The sequence below is a fragment of the Carcharodon carcharias genome, chromosome 26 (genome assembly GCF_017639515.1).
Source record: "Carcharodon carcharias isolate sCarCar2 chromosome 26, sCarCar2.pri, whole genome shotgun sequence".
NCBI classification, from domain to species: Eukaryota; Metazoa; Chordata; class Chondrichthyes; order Lamniformes; family Lamnidae; genus Carcharodon; species Carcharodon carcharias.
In genome coordinates this window covers 6,216,509-6,240,924 of record NC_054492.1, presented here as the reverse complement: position 1 = coordinate 6,240,924, position 24,416 = coordinate 6,216,509, and the positions used below count along the sequence as shown (strand labels likewise).

The 24,416-nt window shown below is 44.2% G+C and overlaps 1 protein-coding gene across 1 annotated transcript in view; it reads right to left on the bottom strand.

Annotated features, from left to right (window-relative positions):
* The window catches only part of minar1 (membrane integral NOTCH2 associated receptor 1), a 140,865-nt gene that overhangs the window by 20,870 nt on the left and 95,579 nt on the right, over window positions 1–24,416 (bottom strand). The window contains exon 2 of the mRNA XM_041175395.1: window positions 4,207–4,461. Coding sequence (XP_041031329.1) covers window positions 4,207–4,461 — 255 coding nt within the window. The remainder of the gene's footprint in view (window positions 1–4,206; window positions 4,462–24,416) is intronic.

Genomic DNA, 24,416 nt, shown 5'->3' with positions numbered 1-24,416 from the left:
AAGGATACAATTCTAATGGGGCTGGCAGTGCAGAGGAATCTGGGGGTATCTGAACACTAATCATTGAAGATGGCAGATTAGGTTGAGAAAGTGGTTAACAAGGATGCTGGGCTTTAATAACAGGGGCATAAAGTACAAAAGGAACGAAGTTATGATGAACCTACATAAATCACTGGGCTTGGCTTCAACTGGAGCATTATATCAGTTCTGTGCACCACACGTCAGAAAGTATGTGAGGGCAGTAGAGAGGTTGCAGGAAAGGTTCAGGGCATTGGTTCCAGTGATGGAGACTTCAGTTATATTGAAAGATTGGAGAAGTTGGACTGTTCTCCTTGGAGAAGAGAAGATTGAAAGATTTGATAGAGTTATTCAGAATCATGAGGGATCTGGACAGAGTAGACAGGAAGAAACGTTTCCCATTGACATAAGGGTCTGGAACCAGAGGGCACAGGTTTAAGGTAATTGGCAAAATAACCAAAGGTGACGTGAGGAAAAATGTTTTTAACCAGTAAGTGGTTAGGATCTGGAATGCACTGCCTAAGACTGTTGTGGGAGCAGATTCACTTGTGGTTTCAAAATGGAATTGCATAAGCATCTGAAGAGAAAAAGTTCTCTGAGGGTGGTGAACTTTGATCTAGAAGCAGAAAAGTAAGAAAAATCTGTAACTTCTCTAAAATGTCTGTGGCATCTGTAATTGTTTTTAATGATGTTTGAGAAGGACTTTTAAGAGTTTGAATCAACTGTAATTTCCTTGGGTAATAAGAAACACTTGTCTATGTGACCTGGCAACCCTTGACCTGGAAGCAATAGCAATAGGAAGGAAATTAAGAAAGAAGCCATGTGGCTGCTGCAGACACAAAGAAGAGTTACAAGCAGGAGAGATGGAGGGTGAAGATGATCAGCACACAGATGCAGACACAAAAAGAAAGCAGACAGAGACAGAAAAAGGAGCACAGAATTCGTGTGAGGAGTGCAGCTCTACAAAAACTTCAGTTGTCCTTTTGGCAATAAGAAGAAAAATAGAATTCCAGAAGCTCTTGGGGGAGCCGTGTACAAGCAAGCCAAAAGGGATTGAATCGGAAAAATGGTGCGAATAACTCAGCCATGAGAAAGAGCTGAATGTTTGTGTCAGAAGACCAGATCATGAACCGGGTGTTATTGGTTGGTCGGTTGAAAAGGAACTCTGGAACGCTACACCATCAGGACTGCCATGACCCAGTGGAGAGAGAGTTCATAGAACTGCCTGCTGACGATGATCATACCTGTAAAACTCAAAGTTGAAAGCTGTTGTTGGATGGGACTCCTCACCTACCCCGTGTGAATGAAGAACAGCACATTGCAGAACTGTGCAGTTGTCGAGTGCCACATTTCTGCAGGGAGTGATGTGAATGTGATTGTGTAAGACATATCTTTGTTGTATCAACTATTTCAAGTGAAATTTACCTTCTTATTTGATGTCCCATGTGCCTGTTAGTTCATGTTTAATTTGCATTGGTTCTGATTTGTTTCAAAGTAAAAGATACAAAAAGTGAAATCTTGTTGGTAATTTCTTCATTGGCGGCTAGTTAGTAAATTTGATTATTTTGGTTTAATGTTTCCCCATGGAAATCGAAACAAAATTGAGGGCTCAAGTCTGGGATTGAACATAGGGTTTGTAAAACAGGCTCACTAGAACTTTCCAGCACTTAGACAAACAAGATTTTAAGTTTGCTTTTAATATACTGCATTGGTAATTCGACATGAACACCTGTGAGACTCAAGCGTTTGTTGAAAGGGAGGATCTGACTCTCAGGGACTTGAAACAGTTGAGAAAAGACAATTTACAGGCTGTAGTAGAGCACACGGGGATTAACATAAGATTAGGAGCTAAGAGGGACAGGCTCCTTGAAGAACTGGCTAGGCACCTGAGACTCGAGGAAGAAAGAACCACTTCCATTCGTGATCAGGAGCAACTGGCCAGAGTTGAATAAGAAATAGGACTAAGAAAGACTGACTTAGAAAGAGAGAAATTAGCAAAAGAGGAAAGAGATAGGAAAAGAGATGAAAATGATAAAGAGAGACAGAGAGGGATGAGAAAACTTGAAATAGAGTATAAGCTCTGATAACACAAACTTGAGTTGATGAAGAGAAATGAGGCTGCCTCGGAGAGAACTCCCCTTAATTTTGATTGGGTGAAGAAGTTTTGCTTAGTACCCAAATTTAGTGAGGAGCAAAGTAAGGATGTACTTGCTGTCATTCACGAAAATTACCACGAATCTGAATTGGCTGAAAGAACAGTGGACAATGCTCCAGCAAAGTGTTTTGGTAGGGAAAGCTTTGGAGGTGTATGGATCTCTTTCAGCAGAGCGGTCATGTGATTACGAAGTACTATACTCAACGCTTACGGATTGGTGCCAGAGGCCTATAGGCAGAAAGTTAGGGGTAGAATTTTACGACAGCGGGATTTTACATTCCCGCTGAAGTCAATGGTGTTTATAACGGCCCGCTGCATTTAATGGCCCCGTGCCCACCAAAACTGGGCTGTAAAATTCTGCCCTAGAAATTTGAAAAAGAGAATGAGCCAGACCTATAAAGAATTTGCCAGGGAAAAGCTTTTGATAGGTGGTTAGGTTAACGGAAGTGGAACAGAAATTTGATAACCTTAGGGCGATGATGTTGGTAGAGGAATTCAAAAATAGAGTCCCTTTGTGGTTAAAGACTTACCTGAAATACCATAAAGTCCATAAAACAAGGGAAGCCTTGATAAGAGCAGAAAATTATGAGTTAACTTTTAAGATGATTAGTAACAAGTCTAACTTTGGAACTTTCTAGAGAAACTGGAATGGGAGGAAGGTTGATGATGATCAGAGGCCAGGTCCTGCTGAGAATGGGGGATGAGGTAAAGACCCAGACCCTTCCCAGGTTAGTGGAAGTGAAGGTTCGGAGGACAGATTTAGCATAAGGGCACCAACATGCTACTGTTGACACAAGAAAAGGCATGCGAAGGCTGAATGCTGGAAGTTAAGAACCAAACCAGTTGTGTTTGTCCAGCCAAAGGGTATTGCCCCAGGTGACAATGTCCTAACTGGTAAAGTTCATGAAGTAAGTTGGATAGGTAATTAAAGATAAGGAACTTACAGAGCTACAGAAGAAACACAAGGTGTGGGACTAAGAATAACTGCCCTTTCTAAAAGCCATCACAGGCATTGTGGACCAAATAGTTTGTAAGGTTATTTATGAAGTCAGCTTCTACCATTTTCTCAGGTAAAGCATTCCAGATTCCGACAACTCTCTGAAGGAAAACATTCCTCTTCATCTCCCCTCCAGACCTTTGTCCAATGATTTTGAAACTATTAACTGTGGTTATTGACACACTTGCCAGAGGGAATTCTTTATCTCCATCAAAATCTCTCACCATCTTGAAAATCTCTGTTAGATCACCTTTTAACCTTCTCTGTTCCGGGGGTAACAGTTCTAACTTTTCCAACCTCTCCTCAGAACTGAAGGTCCTCACCACTGGTAATATCCCAGTAAACCTCCTCTTTACCCATTCTGAGGCTTTTCCTGATGTGTGGTGCCCTGAATTTAGCATAATACTGTAGCTGAGACCGAACAATGATTTTATAAAGTTCCACTTAGATGTAAACCAGGCAGAATAAAGGCTCAGTAAAAATAAATCCTGAATATTCCAATCAGCAATATCTTACATTAATAGTGAAAAGAAACCTTGAGATCATTGATTTCAAAATAAAGAGCCTTCTCTATTGGATTTTTAAATCAGATCCCAGCAGCTAAGCAACTGTCAGCAAGTACATTAGTGTTTTGCTGTTAGTTCTGATTTCCATGGATTGCTTAATGACTTTAGTTTTTACATAACAATCCCAAAAGCTGGTGAGACAGGGGGCTAGGGGCAGCAATTGAAAACTTAAAAACTGAGATTGATAGATATTTATCAGGCAAGGACATTGAGTGATATAAAACTAAACCGGGTAGAGTTAAGATACAGGTCAGCTGAGATCTCATTGAATGGTGGGATAGGCTTGAGGACTGAATGGCCTCCCCCTGTTTCCTATGTTCCTATGCTTGTTTATACCCCTTTTGACTCAGGTCCACCAATTTGCCAAAGGATAAGCTCTCCCTGAGCCTGGCATAAAAAGAATATAAAAGAAGATTAAACAACAGCACCACACACATTAGAAGAGTGAAGATATTAATACAAGGCCTCACCTGAATATCCAAAGCTGCTAACTTTAGCTTCTCACTAGTATTCCTATTGTATTCCTCAATGGTCCATGATGGCTGGGGCTGTTTTTGTTCCAAAACCTCAGCCAGTCGGAGGTCTGTGTACAGTGGATTGCTCTTCATGTGGGACTTCATGGAGTTGGGGTAGAGATGAGGGCTGAAGACTTGTTCAATCAGAAGAGAATCTTTCCCTGGCTTTGATGATCTATGTGATTGTGAAATGACATATCGTCGATCTACCTGGAAAAGAAGTTAAAGGATGAAAGCCACATAAACAGAAAAAGAAAAGGACATCTCATTGAAAACCTAATTAGCCATTCAATAGGATCAATTAATCAAAACAGTGGTCCAAATAAAATCAGTACAGTGCTTTGAGTACAAAGACCAAAATCCCCAAAAAACTGAACAGATTTCACTGGGGGTCTTAATCTGAATGCAGTTAGCCTGATAGGGCCAACAGTGAGGGTTTCCAACTGGCTTCAGTTTCCCTGAGTTCAAGGTGAAGGATTGGGAGACAGTTATTTGATTTATCTTGAAAAGGTCTGTGTGGGCCATCAGAATTCTGCAATGTAATCTGGGCTTCCTTATGAACTATGGTTGGCCAGAACTGTTCAAACCATTGAAATCGTGAATGTATCAAGATTAGCATGGGAAATGTAACCCAGAGGCCCATGCAGGCTGATGCACTGGGGACATGGATTCAAATTCTTTAGATGGTGGAATTTAAAGTTAATTAATGAACCTGGAATTGAAAGCTAGCCTCAGTAATGGTGATCATGATGACTATCATCAATTTTGCAAAAACCCACCTGGTTCACTATAGTCCATTAGGGAAGGAAATCTGCTGTCCTTACCTGGTCTGGCCTACATGTGACTCCAGACACATAGCAATATGCTTGACTTATAACTGCCCTCAGAAATGGCCTAGCAAGCCACTCAGGTCAAGGGCAATTAGGGGTGGACAACAAATTCTGACTTGGCCTGTGATGCCCGCATCCCATGAAAGAATAAATAAAACAGGGAGAGGGCCCAAATAGGGATGGGCAACAATTACTGGAAGAAGCTTGTTGCCCAGGTGAAGGTAATCTATGAGGAGAAGTAACCACCCAAGTGAGAAATCAAGAGCACTTGAAGAAGGCAAACATGCCAGATGTCCATTGCACTATACCAAACATGCTGCCCATTGCACCAGACCAAACATGCTGCCCATTGCACTATACCAAACATTCGGTCCATTGCACCATTACAAAAATGCTGCCTATTCCATTATACCAAACGTGCTGCCCATTGAACTATACAAAACATGCAGCCCATTGCACCACACCAAACATTCTGCCCATGGCACTATATGAAACATTCGGCCCATTGCACCAAAACAAACATGCTGTCCATTGCACTATACCAAACATTCGGCCCAGTGCACTATACCAAACGTGCTGCCAATTGCACTATACCAACTGTGCTGCCCATTGCACTATACCAAACATGCTGCCCATTGCACTATACCAAACATCCTGCCCATTGCACGTTACCAAACATGCTGCCCATTGCATCATACCAAACGTGCTGCCTACTGCACCATACCAAATATTCAGCCCATTGCACCATACCAAACATGCTGCGCATTGCACCATTACAAATGTGCTGCCCATTATGTCATACCAAACAAGCTGCCCAGTGCACTGTACCAAACATGCTGCCCATTGCACCATACCAAATGTGCTGCCCATTACGTCATACCAAACAAGCTGCCCAGTGCACTGTACCAAACATGCTGCCCATTGCACCATACCAAATGCGCTGCCCATTATGTCATACCAAACAAGCTGCCCAGTGCACTGTACCAAACATGCTGCCCATTGCATATATAAAACATTCTGCCCATTGCACCATACCAAACATACTGCCCATTGCACCATACCAAACATTCTGGCCATTGCACCATATAAAACATTCTGCCCATTGCACCATACCAAACACACTGCCCATTGCACTATACCAAACATTCTGGCCATTGCATCATACCAAACATGCTAACCATTGCACCATACCAAACGTACTGCCCATTGCACCATACGAAATATATTACCCACTGCACCATACCAAACCTTCTGTCCATTGCACTATACCAAACCATCTGCCCACTGCACCCTACCTAACAAGCTACCCATTGCACTATACCAAAACTTCTGCCCATTTCACCATAACAAACCTTCTGCCCACTGCACTATACAAAATGTGCTGCCCATTGCACCATTCCCAATGTGCTGCACATTAGACCATAGCAAACATGCTCCCCATTGCACTGTACCAAACATTCTGCCCATTGCAACAAACTGAACATGCTGCACATTGCACAATACCAAACAAGCTGCCCTGTACACTATACAAAACATGCTGCCAATTGCACCATATCAAACGTGATCCCCATTGCACTATACAAAACATATTGCCCATTGCACCATACCAAACATGCTGCCCATTGCACTATACCAAATGTGCTACCCATTGCGCTATACCAAACATGCTGCCCATTGCGCCTTACCAATCATGCTGCCCATTGCACTATACCTAACATTCTGCCCATTGCACTACACCAAACCTGCTGCACATTGCAGTATACCAAACATGCTGCCCATTGCACTATACCAAACATTCTGCCCTTTGCACAATGCCAAACTTGCTGCCCATTGCACTATACCAAACGTGCTGCTCATTGTACTATATCAAACGTGCTGCCCATTGCACTATTCCTAACATTCTGCCCATTGCACTATACCAAACTTGCTGCACATTGCAGTATACCAAACATGCTGCCCATTGCACTATACCAAACATGCTGCCCATTGCACCATACAAATGTGCTGCCCATTGCACTATACCAAACATGCTGCCCATTGCACTATAGCAAACATGCTGCCCATTGCACTATACCAAACGTGCTGTCCATTGCACTATGGCAAACATGCTGTCCATTGCACTATGGCAAACATGCTGCCCATTGCACCATACCAAACGTGCTGCCCATTGCACTATAGCAAACATGCTGCCCATTGCACTATACCAAATGTGATGCCTATTATACTATACCAAACATGCTGCTCACTACACCATAACAAACATTCTGCCCATTGCACGTTACCAAACATTCTGCCCATTGAACTGGATGAAACCATTTGCCCACTGCACTGTACAAAATGTGCTGCCCATTGCACCATAATAAACATTCTGCCCATTGCACCATACGAATCATTCTGATTATTGCACCATACCAAACATTCTGCCCATTGCACTATTTCAAATGTGCTGCCCATTGCACCAGACCAAATGTGCTGCCTATTGCAATGTATCAAATATTCTGCCCATTGCACTATATCAAACATTCTGCCCATTGCACCATACCAAACATTCTGCCCATTGCACTATATCAAACATTCTGCCCGCTGCACCAGACCAAACATGCTGCGCATTGCACGTAACCAAACATTCTGCCCATTGCACTATACCAAACCTGCTGTCCACTGCACCATACCTAACATGCTGCCCATTGCTCCATATCAAACCTTCTGCCCATTGCATTTTAACAAACCTTCTGTTCACTGCATTATGCCAAACGTGCTGCCCATTGTACTATACCAAACACACCAGCCCATTGCATCAGACAAAACATTCTACCCATTGCACCATACCAAACATTCTGCCTATGGCACTATATCAGACATTCTGCCCATTGCACTATATCAAACATTCTGCACATTTCACCAGTGCTGCCCATTGCACTATAATCAACGTACTGCCCATTGCACCAAACCAAACATGCTGCCCATTGCACCTTACCAAACCTTCTGCCTACTGCGCTATAGAAAACGTGCTGCCCATTGCAATATACCAAATATATTGCCCATTGCACCATACAAAGCGTGCTGCCCATTGCACTGTACCAAATATGCTGCCCATTGCACTATATCAAACATTCTGCCCATTGCACCATACCAAACATTCTGACCATTGCACCAGTCCAATCATTCTGATTATTGCATCATACCAAACATTCTGCCCATTGCACTATATCAAACATTCTGCCCATTGCAGAAGACCAAACCTTCTGCCCACTGCATTATACCAAACGTGCTGCCCATTGTACTATACCAAACCCAACCGCCATTGCATCAGACCAAACATTCTGCCCATTGCACCATACCAAACATACTGCCCATTGCACCATACCAAACATTCTGCCCATTGCACTATATCAGACATTCTGCCCATTGCACTATATTAAACATTCTGCACATTTCACCATACCAAACCTTCTGCCCACTGCACTATACAAAACGTGCTGTCCATTGCACTATAATAAACTTGCTGCCCATTGCACCATACCAAACATGCAGCCCATTGTGCCTTACCAAACCTTCTGCCCACTGCACTATACCAAACATGCTGCCAATTGCACCACACCAATTTGCTGCCCATTGCACCGTACCAAACATGCTGCCCATTGCATTGTACCGAACAAGCTGCCCACTGCACTATAACAAACATTCTGGCCATTGCACCATTCTCAACATGCTGCCCATTACACCATAACAAACATTCTGCCCATTGCACTACACAAAACATGCTGCCCATTGCACCATGCCAAACATTCTGCCCATTGCACCAGACCAAACGAGCTACCCACTGAACTATACAAAACATGCATCCCATTGCACCATAATAAATGTGCTGCCCATTACACTATACCAAACGTACTGCTCATTGCACTATACAAAACGTGCTGCCCATTGCACTATACCAAACGTACTGCCCATTGCACTGTACAAAACATATTGCCCATTGCACCATATCAAACAAGATGCTCATTGCACCATACCAAACAGGCTCACCATTACTCTATAACAAGCATGCTGCCCATTGCACTATAACAAACATGATGCCCATTGCAAAATATCAATCATCCTGCACATTGCACCATACCAAACATGCTGCCCATTGCACCAGACGAAATCCTCTGCACACTGCACTATACCAAACATGATGCCCATTGCAGTTTATCAAACATTCTGCACATAGCACTGTACCAAACATTCTGCCCATTGCACCATACCAAACATTCTGCCCATTGCACTATACCAAACATGATGGCCATTGCAATATATCAATCATCCTGCACATTGCACCATACCAAACAGGCTGCCCATTGCACCAGACGAAATCTTCTGCACACTGCACTAAACCAAACCTTCTGCCCACAGCACCATACCAAACATGATGCCCATTGCAGTTTATCAAACATTCTGCACATTACACTGTACCAAACATTCTGCCCATTGCACCATACCAAAAATTCTGCCCATTGCATTCTATCAAACATGCTGCCCATTGCACTATACCAAACATTCTGCCCATTGCACTGAACCAAACATTCTGCCCATTGCACTATACCAAACATTCTTCCCATTACACTATAACAAAGAGTGCTGCCCATTGTACTATACAAAACATGATGCCCATTGCACCATACCAGACCTTCTGCCCCCTACACCACAACTAACATGCTGCCCATTGCACTGTACCAAACATTCTGCCCATTGCACTATACCAAACATTCTGCCCATTGCACTATACCAAACATTCTGCCCATTATACTATACCAAACATGCTGCCCATTGCACTGTACCAAACATTCTGCACATTGCACTATACCAAACATTCTGCCAATTGCACTATACCTAACATGCTGCCCAATGCACCATACCAAATATGCAGCCCATTGCACGATGCCAAATGTGATGCCCAATTCACCATACCAAATCTGCAACCCATTGCGCCAGACCAAATGGGCTACCCACAGCACTATTACAAACATGCTGCCCATTGCACTATACCAAACAATCTTCCCATTACATTATAACAAAGGGTGCTGCCCATTGCATTATATCAAACCTGCCACCCATTGCACCAGACCAAACGTGCTGCCCAATGCACTATATCAAACATGCTGCCCGTTGCATGATACCAAAAATGCTGCCCATTGCACCATATCAAACATTCTGCCCATTGCACTATATCAAACGTGCTGCCCATTGCACTATACAAAACGTATTGCCCATTGCACCACACAAAGCGTGCTGCCCCTTGCACTGTAACAAACATGCTGGCCAGAGCACTATACCAAACATGCTACACACAGCACTATAACAAACATGCCGCCCATTACACTATATCAAACATTCTGCACATTTCACTATACCAAACCTGCTGCCCATTGCACTATACCAAATGTGATGCTCATTGCACTATACCAAACATGCAGCCCAGTGCACTATACCAAACGTGCAGCCCATTGCACTATACCAAACATGCTGCCCCTAGCACTGTACCAATCATGCTGCTCAATGAACCATACCAAACATGCAGCACAGTGCACTATACCAAACATGCTACACACAGCACTATAACAAACATGCCGCCCATTGCACTATATCAAACATTCTGCACATTTCACCATACCAAACGTCCTGCCTATTGCACTATACCAAACCTTCTGCCCATTGCACTATACCTAACATGCTGCCAATTGCACTATACCAAACCTTCTGCCCATTGCACCATACCAAACATGCCGCCCCTTGCACTATATCAAACATTCTGCACATTTTACCATACCAAACCTTCTACCCACTGCACTATACAAAATGTGCTGCCCATTGCACCATTCCCAATGTGCTGCGCATTAGACCATAATAAATGTGCTGCCCATTGCGCTATATCAAACATTTGCCAATTGCACTATACCAAATGTGCTGCCCATTTCACTATACCAAACGTGCTGCCCATTGGACTATACCAAACATGCTGCCCATTGTACTATACCAAATGTGATGCCCATTGCACTATACCAAACATGCTGTCCAATGAACCATACCAAACATGCAGCCCAGTTCACTATACCAAACATGCTACACACAGCACTATAACAAACATGCCGCCCATTACACTATATCAAACAGTCTGCACATTTCACTATACCAAACCTTCTGCCCATTGCACTATACCAAATGTGATGCTCATTGCACTATACCAAACATGCAGCCCAGTGCACTATACCAAACGTGCAGCCCATTGCACTATACCAAACATGCTGCCCCTAGCACTGTGCCAATCATGCTGCTCAATGAACCATACCAAACATGAAGCACAGTGCACTATACCAAACATGCTACACACAGCACTATAACAAACATGCCGCCCATTGCACTATATCAAACATTCTGCACATTTCACCATACCAAACCTCCTGCCTATTGCACTATACCAAACCTTCTGCCCATTGCACTATACCTAACATGCTGCCAATTGCACTATACCAAACCTTCTGCCCATTGCACCATACCAAACATGCCGCCCCTTGCACTATATCAAACATTCTGCACATTTTACCATACCAAACCTTCTACCCACTGCACTATACAAAATGTGCTGCCCATTGCACCATTCCCAATGTGCTGCGCATTAGACCATAACAAATGTGCTGCCCATTGCGCTATATCAAACATTTGCCAATTGCACTATACCAAATGTGCTGCCCATTTCACTATACCAAACGTGCTGCCCATTGGACTATACCAAACATGCTGCCCATTGCACTATACCAAATGTGATGCCCATTGTACTATACCAAACATGCTGTCCAATGAACCATACCAAACATGCAGCCCAGTTCACTATACCAAACATGCTACACACAGCACTATAACAAACATGCCGCCTATTACACTATATCAAGCAGTCTGCACATTTCACTATACCAAACCTTCTGCCCATTGCACTATACCAAATGTGATGCTCATTGCACTATACCAAACATGCAGCCCAGTGCACTATACCAAACGTGCAGCCCATTGCACTATACCAAACATGCTGCCCCTAGCACTGTACCAATCATGCTGCTCAATGAACCATACCAAACATGCAGCCCAGTGCACTATACCAAACATGCTACACACAGCACTATAACAAACATGCCGCCCATTGCACTATATCAAACATTCTGCACATTTCACCATACCAAACCTCCTGCCTATTGCACTATACCAAACCTTCTGCCCATTGCACTATACCTAACATGCTGCCAATTGCACTATACCAAACCTTCTGCCCATTGCACCATACCAAACATGCTGACCATTGCACTATATGAAACATTCTGCACATTTCACCATACCAAACCTTCTGCACACTGCAATATACAAAGTGTGCTGCCCATTGCACCATTCCCAATGTGCTGCGCATTAGACCATAACAAATGTGCTGCCCATTGCACTATATCAAACATGCTGCCCGTTGCTTATACCAAAAATGCTGCCAATTGCACCATACCAAACATTCTGCCCATTGCACCATACTGAACATGCTGCACAGTGCACTACAACAAATGTGCTGCCCATTGCACTATACAAAACGTGCTACCCATTGCACTATACCAAACATGCTGCACATTGCACTATACAAAACATATTGCCCATTGCACCATATCAAACAAGCTGCTCATTGCACCATATCGAACAAGCTGCTCATTGCACCATAACAGACTGCACATTACTCTATAACAAGCGTGCTGCCCATTGCACTATACCAAACATGATGCCCATTGCAATATATCAAACATTCTGCACATTGCAACATACCAAACATGCTGCCCATTGCACCAGATGAAAACTTCTGCACACTGCACTATACCAATCATGCTGTTCACTGCACCTTACCAAACATGATGCCGATTGCACTATACCAAACATTCTGCCCATTGCACTATACCAAACATTCTGCTCATTGCACCATACCAAACATGCTGCTCATTGCACCAGACAAAACCTTCTCCCCACTGCACAATACAAAACGTCCTGCCCATTGCACCATAATAAACGTGCTGCCCATTACAATATAACAAGCGTGCTGCCCATTGCACTGAACCAAACATTCTGCACATTGCACTGAACCAAACATTCTGCTCATTGCACTATACCAAACATTCTGCCCATTGCACTATACCTAACGTGGTGCCCATTGCACCATAATAAACGTGCTGCCCATTACACTATAACAAGCGTGCTGCCCATTGCACTATACCAAATATGATACCCATTGCACAATACCAAATGTGCTGCTCATTACACCATACGACATGTGCAGCCCATTGCACTGTACCAAACATGCTGCCCAATGAATGAAACATGCAGCCCAGTGCACTATACCAAACATGCTACACACAGCACTATAACAACCATGCCGCCCAATGCACTATATCAAACATTCTGCACATTGCACCATACCTAACATGCTGCCCAATGCACCATACCAAACATGCAGCCCATTGCACTATGCCAAATGTGATGCCCAATTCACCATACCAAATCTGCTACAAATTGCGCCAGACCAAACGGGCTACCCACAGCACTATTACAAACGCTGCCCATTGCACTATACCAAACATTCTTCCCATTACACTATAAGAAAGGGTGCTGCCCATTGCACTATACTAGACCTTCTGCCCACTACACCACACCTAGCTTGCTGCCCATTGCATTGTACCAAACATTCTGCCCATTGCACTATACCAAACATGCTGTCCATTGCACTGAACGAAACGTGCTGCCCATTGCACTGTACCAAAAGTTCTGCCCATTGCACTATACCAAACATTCTGCCCATTGCACTGTACCAAACATTCTGCACATTGCACTGTACCAAACATTCTGCCCATTGCACTGTACCAAACATTCTGCACATTGCACTGTACCAAACATTCTGCCCATTGCACTGAACCAAACGTGCTGCCCATTGCACTGTACCAAACATTCTGCCCATTGCACTGTACCAAACATTCTGCCCATTGCACTGAACCAAACATTCTGCCCATTGCACTGAACCAAACGTGCTGCCCATTGCACTGTACCAAACATTCTGCCCATTGCACTGTACCAAACATTCTGCCCATTGCACTGAACCAAACATTCTGCCCATTGCACTGAACCAAACGTGCTGCCCATTGCACTGTACCAAACATTCTGCCCATTGCACTGAACCAAACATTCTGCCCATTGCACTGAACCAAACGTGCTGCCCATTGCACTGTACCAAACATTCTGCCCATTGCACTGTACCAAACATTCTGCCCATTGCACTGTACCAAACATTCTGCCCATTGCATTATACCTAACATGCTGCCCAATGCACCTATCCAAATATGGAGCCCATTGCACGATGCCAAATGTGATGCCCAATTCACCATACCAAATCTGCTACCCATTGCGCCAGACCAAATGGGCTACCACAGCACCATTACAAATATGCTGCCCATTGCACTATACCAAACATTCTTCCCATTACACTATAAGAAAGGGTGCTGCCCATTGCATTATACCAAACCTGCCACCCATTGCACCACTCCAAACGTGCTGCCCATTGCACCATACCAAACATTCTGCCCACTGCGCTATATCAAACGTGCTGCCCATTGCACTATACAAAACGTATTGCCCATTGCACCACACAAAGCGTGCTGCCCATTGCACTACACCAAACATGCTGCCCATTGCACTATACCAAACATGCAGCCCAGTGCACCATACCAAACCTTCTGCCCATTGCACTATACCAAATGTGATGCTCATGGTACTATAGCAAACATGCTGCCCCTAGCACTGTACTAATCATGCTGCCCAATGAACCATACCAAACATGCAGCACAGTGCACTATAGCAAACATTCTGCACATTTCACCATACCAAACCTCCTGCCTATTGCACTATACCAAACGTTCTGCCCATTGCACCATATCAAACAAGCTGCTCATTGCACCATATCAAACAAGCTGCTCATTACAATATAACAAACAGGCTGCACATTACTCTATAACAAGCGTGCTGCCCATTGCACTATACCAAACATGATGCCCATTGCAATATATCAAACATTCTGCACATTTCACCATACTAAATCTCCTGCCCATTGCACTATACCAAACATTCTGCCCATTGCACTATACCAAACCTTCTGCCATTGCACCATACCTAACATGCTGCTCATTGCACTATACCAAACATTCTGCCCATTGCACCATACCAAACATGCCAACCATTGCACTATATCAAACATTCTGCACATTTCACCATACCAAACCTTCTGCCTAATGCAATATACAAAATTGCTGCCCATTGCAACATTCCCAATGTGCTGCGCATTAGACCATAACAAATGTGCTCCCCATTGCACTGTACCAAACATTTTGCCCATTGCACCACACCGAACATGCTGCCCATTGCTCTATACTAAACATGCTGCACATTGCACAACAAACGTGCTGCTGATTGCATTATACAAAACGTGCTGCCCATTGCACTATACCAAACATGCTGCACATTGCACTATACCAAACAAGCTGCCCAGGACACTATAAAAAACATGCTGCCAATTGCACTATATCAAATGTGAGACCCATTGCACTATAGCAAACAAGCTGCCCATTGCACCATACAAAATGTGCTGCCCATTGCACTATACCAAACGTACTGCCCATAGCACTATACAAAACATATTGCCCATTGCACCATATCAAACAAGCTGCTCATTGCACCATATCAAACAAGCTGCTCATTACAACATAACAAACAGGCTGCACATTACTCTATAACAAGCGTGCTGCCCATTGCACTATACCAAACATGATGCCCATTGCAATATATCAAACATTCTGCACATTTCACCATACCAAATCTCCTGCCTATTGCACTATACCAAACATTCTGCCCATTGCACTATACCAAACCTTCTGCCCATTGCACCAAACCTAACATGCTGCTCATTGCACTATACCAAACATTCTGCCCATTGCACCATACCAGACATGCCAACCATTGCAGTATATCAAACATTCTGCACATTTCACCATACCAAACCTTCTGCCCACTGCAATATACAAAATTGCTGCCCATTGCACATTCCCAATGTGCTGCGCATTAGACCATAACAAATGTACTCCCCATTGCACTGTACCAAACATTTTGCCCATTGCACCACACCGAACATGCTGCCCATTGCTCTATACTAAACATGCTGCCCATTGCACCATACTGAACATGCTGCACATTGCACTACAACAAACGTGCTGCCCATTGCACTATACCAAACAAGCTGCCCAGGACACTATACAAAACATGCTGCCAATTGCACTATATCAAATGTGAGACCCATTGCACTATACCAAACAAGCTGCCCATTGCACCATACAAAATGTGCTGCCCATTGCACTATACCAAACATGCCGCACATTGCACTATACCAGACAAGCTGCCCAGGACAATATACAAAACATGCTGCCAATTGCACTATATCAAATGTGAGACCCATTGCACTATAGCAAACAAGCTACCCATTGCACCATACAAAATGTGCTGCCCATTGCACTATACCAAACGTACTGCCCATAGCACTATACAAAACATATTGCCCATTGCACCATATCAAACAAGCTGCTCATTGCACCATATCAAACAAGCTGCTCATTACAATATAACAAACAGGCTGCACATTACTCTATAACAAGCGTGCTGCCCATTGCACTATACCAAACGTGATGCCCATTGCAATATACCAAACATTCTGCACACTGCACAATACCAAACCTTCTGCCCACTGCACCTTACCAAACATGCTGCCCATTGCACCAGATGAAACCTTCTGCACACTGAACCATACCAAACATGATGCCTATTGCACTATACCAAACATTCTGCTCATTGCACCAGATGAAACCTTCTCCCCACTGCACGATACAAAACGTCATGCCCATTGCACCATGATAAACGTGCTGCCCGTTGCACTATACCAAACATTCTGTCCATTGCACTATACCAAACATTCTGCTCATTGCACCATACCAGACATGCTGTCCATTGGACCAGATGAAGACTTCTCCCCACTGCACGATACAAACCGTCCTGCCCATTGCACCATAATAAAGGTGCTGCCCATTACACTATAGCAAGCGTGCTGGCTTTGCACTCTACCAAACATGCTGCCCATTGCACAATACCAAACAAACTGCCCATTGCACAATACCAAACGTGCTGCTCATTACACCACACAACACGTGCAGCCCATTGCACTGTACCAAACATGCTGCCCATTGCACTGTACCAAACATCCTGCCCAATGAACCATACCAAACATGCAGCCCAGTGCACTATACCAAACATGCTACACACAGCACTATAACAAACATGCTGCCTATTGCACAATATCAAACATACCGCCAATTGCACTATATCAAACATTCTGTACATTTCACTCTACCAAACCTTCTACCCATTGCACTATACCAAACATTCTGCCCTTTGCACCATACCAAGTCTTCTGCCCACTGGACCATACCAAACATGCTGCTCATTGCACTATATGAAAACTTCTGCCCATTGCACCATACCTATCATGCTGCCCATTGCACTATACCAAACAATCTGCCCATTGCACCATACCAAACATGCTGCCCATTGCACTATACCAAACAATCTGCCCATTGCACCATAACAAACATGCTGCCCATTGCACTATATCAAACATTCTGCGCATTACACCATTACAAACCTGCTCCCATTGCACTGTACCATACATTCTGCCCATTGCACTATATCAAACATGCTGCAGATTTCACTATACCAAACCTTCTGCCCATTGCACTATACCAAACATTCTGACCATTGCACTATATCAAACCTTCTGCCCACTGCAACATACCTAACATGCTGCCCATTGCACAATACCAAACCTTCTGCCCATTGCACCACACCAAACATGCCGCCCATTGCGCTATATCAAATATTCTGCACATTATACCATACCAAACTTTCAGCCCACTGCACTACACAAAATGTGCTGCCCAATGCACCATTCCCAATGTGCTGCACATTACACCATAACAAACGTGCTCCCCATTGCACTGTACCAAACATTCTGCCCATTGCACCATACCGAACATGCTGCACTTTGCACTATACCAAACAAGCTGCCCGGTACACTATACAAAACATGCTGCCAATTGCACCATATCAAACATGCTGCCCTTGGCACTATACCAAACGGGCTGCCCATTCCACTATACAATACATGCTGCCCATTGTATTATACAAAACATATTGCCCATTGCACCATATCAAACATGCTGCCCATCGCACTATACCAAATGTGCTGCCCATTGCACTACACCAAATGGGCTGCCAATTCCACTATACAAAACATGCTGCCCATTGCACTATACCAAACATGCTGCACATTGCACTATACCAAACATGCTGCACATTGCACTATACCAAATATGCTGTCCACTGCACTATACCAGACAAGCTGCCCAGGACACTATACAAATCGTGCTGCCAATTGCACCATATCAAACGTGAGACCCATTGCACCATACCAAACAAGCTGCCCATTGCACCAGACAAAATGTGCTGCCCATTGCACTATAGCAAACATGCTACCAATTGCACCATATCAAATGTGAGGCCCATTGCACCATACCAAACAAGCTGCCCATTGCACCATAACAAACGTACTGCCCATTTCACCATATCAAACAAGCTGCTCATTGCACCATACCAAACAGGCTGCACATTACCCTATAACAAGCGTGCTGCCCATTGCACTATACCAAACATGATGCCCATTGCAATACATCAAAAGTCCTGCACATTGCACCATACCAAACATGCTGCCCATTGCACCAGAGGAAACCTTCTGCACACTGCACTATACCAAACATTCTGCTCATTGCACAATACCAAACATGCTGCCCATTGCACTATACCAAACATGCTGCCCATTGCACCAGACAAAACCTTCTCCCCACTGCACTATACAAAACGTCCTGCCCATTGCACCATACCAAACCTGCTGCCCATTGCACCAGACGAAACCTTCTCCCCACTGCACTATACAAAATGTCCTGCCCATTGCACCATAATAAATGTGCTGCCCATTACACTATAACAAGCGTGCTTCCCTTTGCATTTTACCAAACATTCTGCCTACTGCACTATACCAAAACCTCTGCCCATTGCCCTTTATCAAACCTTCTGTCCACTGCATTATACCAAACGTGCTGCCCATTGCACTATACCAAACCTAACCGCCCATTGCATCAGACCAAACATTCTGCCCATTGCACCATACCAAACAGTCTGCCCATTGCACTATATCAAACATTCTGTCCATTGCACTATATCAAACATTGTGCCCATTGCACTATATCAAACATTCTGCACATTTCACCATACCAAACATGCTGTCCACTGCACTATACCAAACAAGCTGCCCAGGACACTATACCAAATGTAATGCCCATTGCACTATACCAAACGTACTGTCCATTGCACTATACAAAACATATTGCCCATTGCACCATATCAAACAAGATTCTCATTGCACCATACCAAACAGGCTCACCATTACTCTATAACAAACGTGCTGCCCATTGCACTATACCAAACATGATGCCCATTGCAATATATCAAACATCCTGCACATTGCACCATACCAAACATGCTGCCCATTGCCACAGACGAACCCTTCTCCCCCCTGCACTATACAAAATGTCCTGCCCATTGCAACATAATAAACGTGCTGCTCATTGCTCTATATGAAATATGATGCCCATTGCACAATACCAAACGTGCTGCTCATTACACCATACGACATGTGCAGCCCATTGCACTATACCAAACATTCTGCCCATTGCACCATACCAAACATTCTGCCCATTGCACTATATCAAACATTCTGCCCATTGCACTATATCAAACATGCTGCCCATTGCACTATACCAAACATTCTGCCCATTGCACCATAACAAACATTCTGCCCATTGCACTATATCAAACATTCTGCCCATTGCACTATACCAAACATTCTGCCCATTGCACCATACCAAACATTCTGCCCATTGCACTATATCAAACATGCTGCCCATTGCACTATACCAAACATTCTGCCCATTGCACCATACCAAACATTCTGCCCATTGCACTATATCAAACATGCTGCCCATTGCACTATACCAAACATTCTGCCCATTGCACTATACCAAACATTCTGCCCATTGCACTGTACCAAACATTCTGCCCATTGCACTATACCAAACATTCTGCCCATTGCACTATACCTAACATGCTGCCCAATGCACCATACCAAACATGCAGCCCATTGCACTATGCCAAATGTGATGCCCAATTCACCATGCGAAATCTGCTTCCAATTGCGCCAGACCAAATGGGCTACCCACAGGACTATTACAAACATGCTGCCCATTGCACTATACCAAACATTCTTCCCATTATGCTATAACAAAGGGTGCTGCCCATTGCACTATACAAAACATGATGCCCACTGCACTATACCAGACCTCCTGCCCACTGCACCACACCTAACATGCTGCCCATTGCACCAGACGAAACCTTCTTCCCACTTCACTATACAAAAAGTCCTGCCCATTGCACCATAATAAACGTGCTGCCCATTGCACTAGAACAAGCCTGCTGCCCTTTGCACTATACCAAACCTTCTGCCCATTGCACATTACCAAACCTTCTGCCCACTGCATTATACCAAACGTGCTGTCCATTGCACTATACCAACAGGCTGCCCATTGCACCATACCAAACGTGCTGCCCATTGCACTATACCAAACATGCAGCCCAGTGCACCATACAAAATGTGCTGCCCATTGCACTATACCAAACATGCTGCCCATTGCACAGTACCAAACATGCTGCCCAATGAACCATACCACATATGCAGCCCAGTGCTCTATACCAAACATGCTACACACAGCACTATAACAAACATGCTGCCCACTGCACTGTACCAAACATTCTGCCCATTGCACTATACCAAACATTCTGCCCATTGCACTATACCAAACATGCTGCCCATTGCACTGTACCAAACATTCTGCCCATTGCACTATACCAAACATTCTGCCCATTGCACTATACCTAACATGCTGCCCAATGCACCATACCAAACATGCAGCCCATTGCACTATGCCAAATGTGGTGCCCAATTCACCATACGAAATCTGCTACCAATTGCGCCAGACCAAACGGGCTACCCACAGCACTATTACAAACATGCTGCCCATTGCACTATACCAAACATTCTTCCCATTACACTATAACAAAGGGTGCTGCCCATTGCACTATACAAAACATGATGCCCACTGCACTATACCAGACCTCCTGCCCACTGCACCACACCTAACATGCTGCCCATTGCACCAGACGAAACCTTCTCCCCACTGCACTATACAAAACGTCCTGCCCATTGCACCATAATAAACGTGCTGCCCATTGCACTATACCAAGCATTCTGACAATTGCATCATACCAAACATGCTGTCCATTGCACCAGACGAACCTTTCTCCCCACTGCACAATACAAAATGTCCTGCCCATTGCACCATAATAAATGTGCTGCCCATTACACTATACCAAACCTTCTGCCCATTGCACATTACCAAACCTTCTGCCCACTGCATTATACCAAATGTGCTGCCCATTGCACTATACCAACAGGCTGCCCATTGCACCATACCAAACGTGCTGCCCATTGCACTATACCAAACATGCTGCCCATTGCACTATACCAAATGTGATGCTCATTGCACTATACCAAACATGCAGCCCAGTGCACCATACAAAATGTGATGCCCATTGCACAGTACCAAACATGCTGCCCAATGAACCATACCAAATATGCAGCCCATTGCACTATACCAAACATGCTACACACAGCACTATAACAAACATGCCGTGCATTACACTATATCAAACATTCTGCACATTTCACTATACCAAACCTTCTGCCCATTGCACTCTACCAAACATTCTGTCCATTGCACTATACCAAACCTTCTGTCCATTGCACCATACCTAACATGCTGCTCATTGCACTATACCAAACCTTCTGCCCATTGCACGATTACTAACATGCTGCGCATTGCACTATACCAAACCTTTTGCACACTGCACAATACCAAACATTCTGCTCATTGCACAATACCAAACGTGCTGCTCATTACACCACACGAAACGTGCAGCACATTGCACTTTACCAAACATGCTGCCCATTGCACTGTACCAAACATGATGCCCATTGCACCATACCAAACATGCTGCCCATTGCACCATACCAAACATTCTGCCCATTGCACTATATCAAATGTGCTGCCCATTGCACCATACCAAACGTGCTGCCCATTGCACCATATCAATAGTGCTGCCCATTGCAATATACCAAACGTGCAGCCCATTGCACTATACCAAACATGCTGCCCATTGCACCAAACCAAACGTGCTGCCCATTGCACTATACCAAACATGGGGCCCAATGAACCATACCAAATATACAGCCCAGTGCACTATAGCCAACAAGCTACACACAGCACTATAACAAACATGCCGCCCATTACACTATATCAGACATTCTGCACATTTCAATATACCAAACCGACTGCCCATTGCACTATACCAAACATTCTGTCCATTGCACTATACCAAACCTTCTGCCCACTGCACCATACCTAACATGCTGCGCATTGCACTATACCAAACCTTCTGCACACTGCACAATCCCAAACCTTCTGCCCACTGCACCATACCAAATATGCTGCCCATTGCACCATACGAAACCTTCTGCACACTGCACCATACCAAACTTTCTGCCCACTGCACCATACCAAACATGATGACTATTTCACTATACCAAACATTCTGCTCATTGCACCAGACGAAACCGTCTCCCCGCTGCACTATACAAAACGTCCTGCCCATTGCACCATGATAAACGTGCTTCGCATTGCACTATACCAAACATTCTGCTCATTGCATCATACCAAACATTCTGCCCATTGCACTTTACCAAACATTCTGTTCATTGCACCAGACGAAACCTTCTCCCCACCGTACGATAGAAAACGTCTTGCCCATTGCACCATGATAAACACGCTGCCCATTGCACCATACCAAACATTCTGCTCATTGCACCATACCAGACATGCTGCCCATTGCACTATACCAAATGTGCTGCCCATTGCACTATACCAAACATGCTGCACATTGCACTATACCAAACATGCTGTCCACTGCACTATTACCAGACAAGCTGCCCAGGACACCATACAAAACATGCTGCCAATTGCACCATATTTAACCTGAGACCCATTGCACCATACCAAACAAGCTGCCCATTGCACCATACAAAACGTGCTGCCCATTGCACTATACCAGACGTACTGTCCATTGCACCATATCAAACAAGCTGTTCATTGCACCATACCAAACAGGCTGCACATTATTCTATAACAAACGTGCTGCCCATTGCACTATACCAAACATGATGCCCATTGCAATATATCAAACATCCAGCACATTGCATCATACCAAACATGCTGCCCATTGCACCAGACGAACCCTTCTCCCCACTGCACTATACAAAACGTGCTGCCCGTTGCAACATAATAAACGTGCTGCCCATTACACTATAACAAGCGTGCTGCCCATTGCTCTATATGAGATATGATGCCCATTGCACAATACCAAATGTGCTGCTCATTACACCATACGACATGTGAAGCCCATTGCACCATACCAAATATGCCATCAATTGTACCGCAGCAAATGTGCTGCTCATTGCACTGTACCAAACATTCTGCCCATTGCACCATACCAAACAGTCTGCCCATTGCACTATATCAAACATTCTGCCCATTGCACTGTACCAAACATTCTGCCCATTGCACTATACCAAACATTCTGCCCATTGCACTATACCAAACATGCTGCCCATTGCACTGTACAAAACATTCTGCCCATTGCACTGTACCAAACATTCTGCCCATTGCACTATACCAAACATTCTGCCCATTGCACTATACCAAACATGCTGCCCATTGCACTGTACCAAACATTCTGCCCATTGCACTATACCAAACATTCTGCCCATTGCACTATACCTAACATGCTGCCCAATGCACCATACCAAACATGCAGCCCATTGCACTATGCCAAATGTGATGTCCAATTCATCATACCAAATCTGCTACCCAATGCGCCAGACCAAACGAGCTACCCACAGCACTA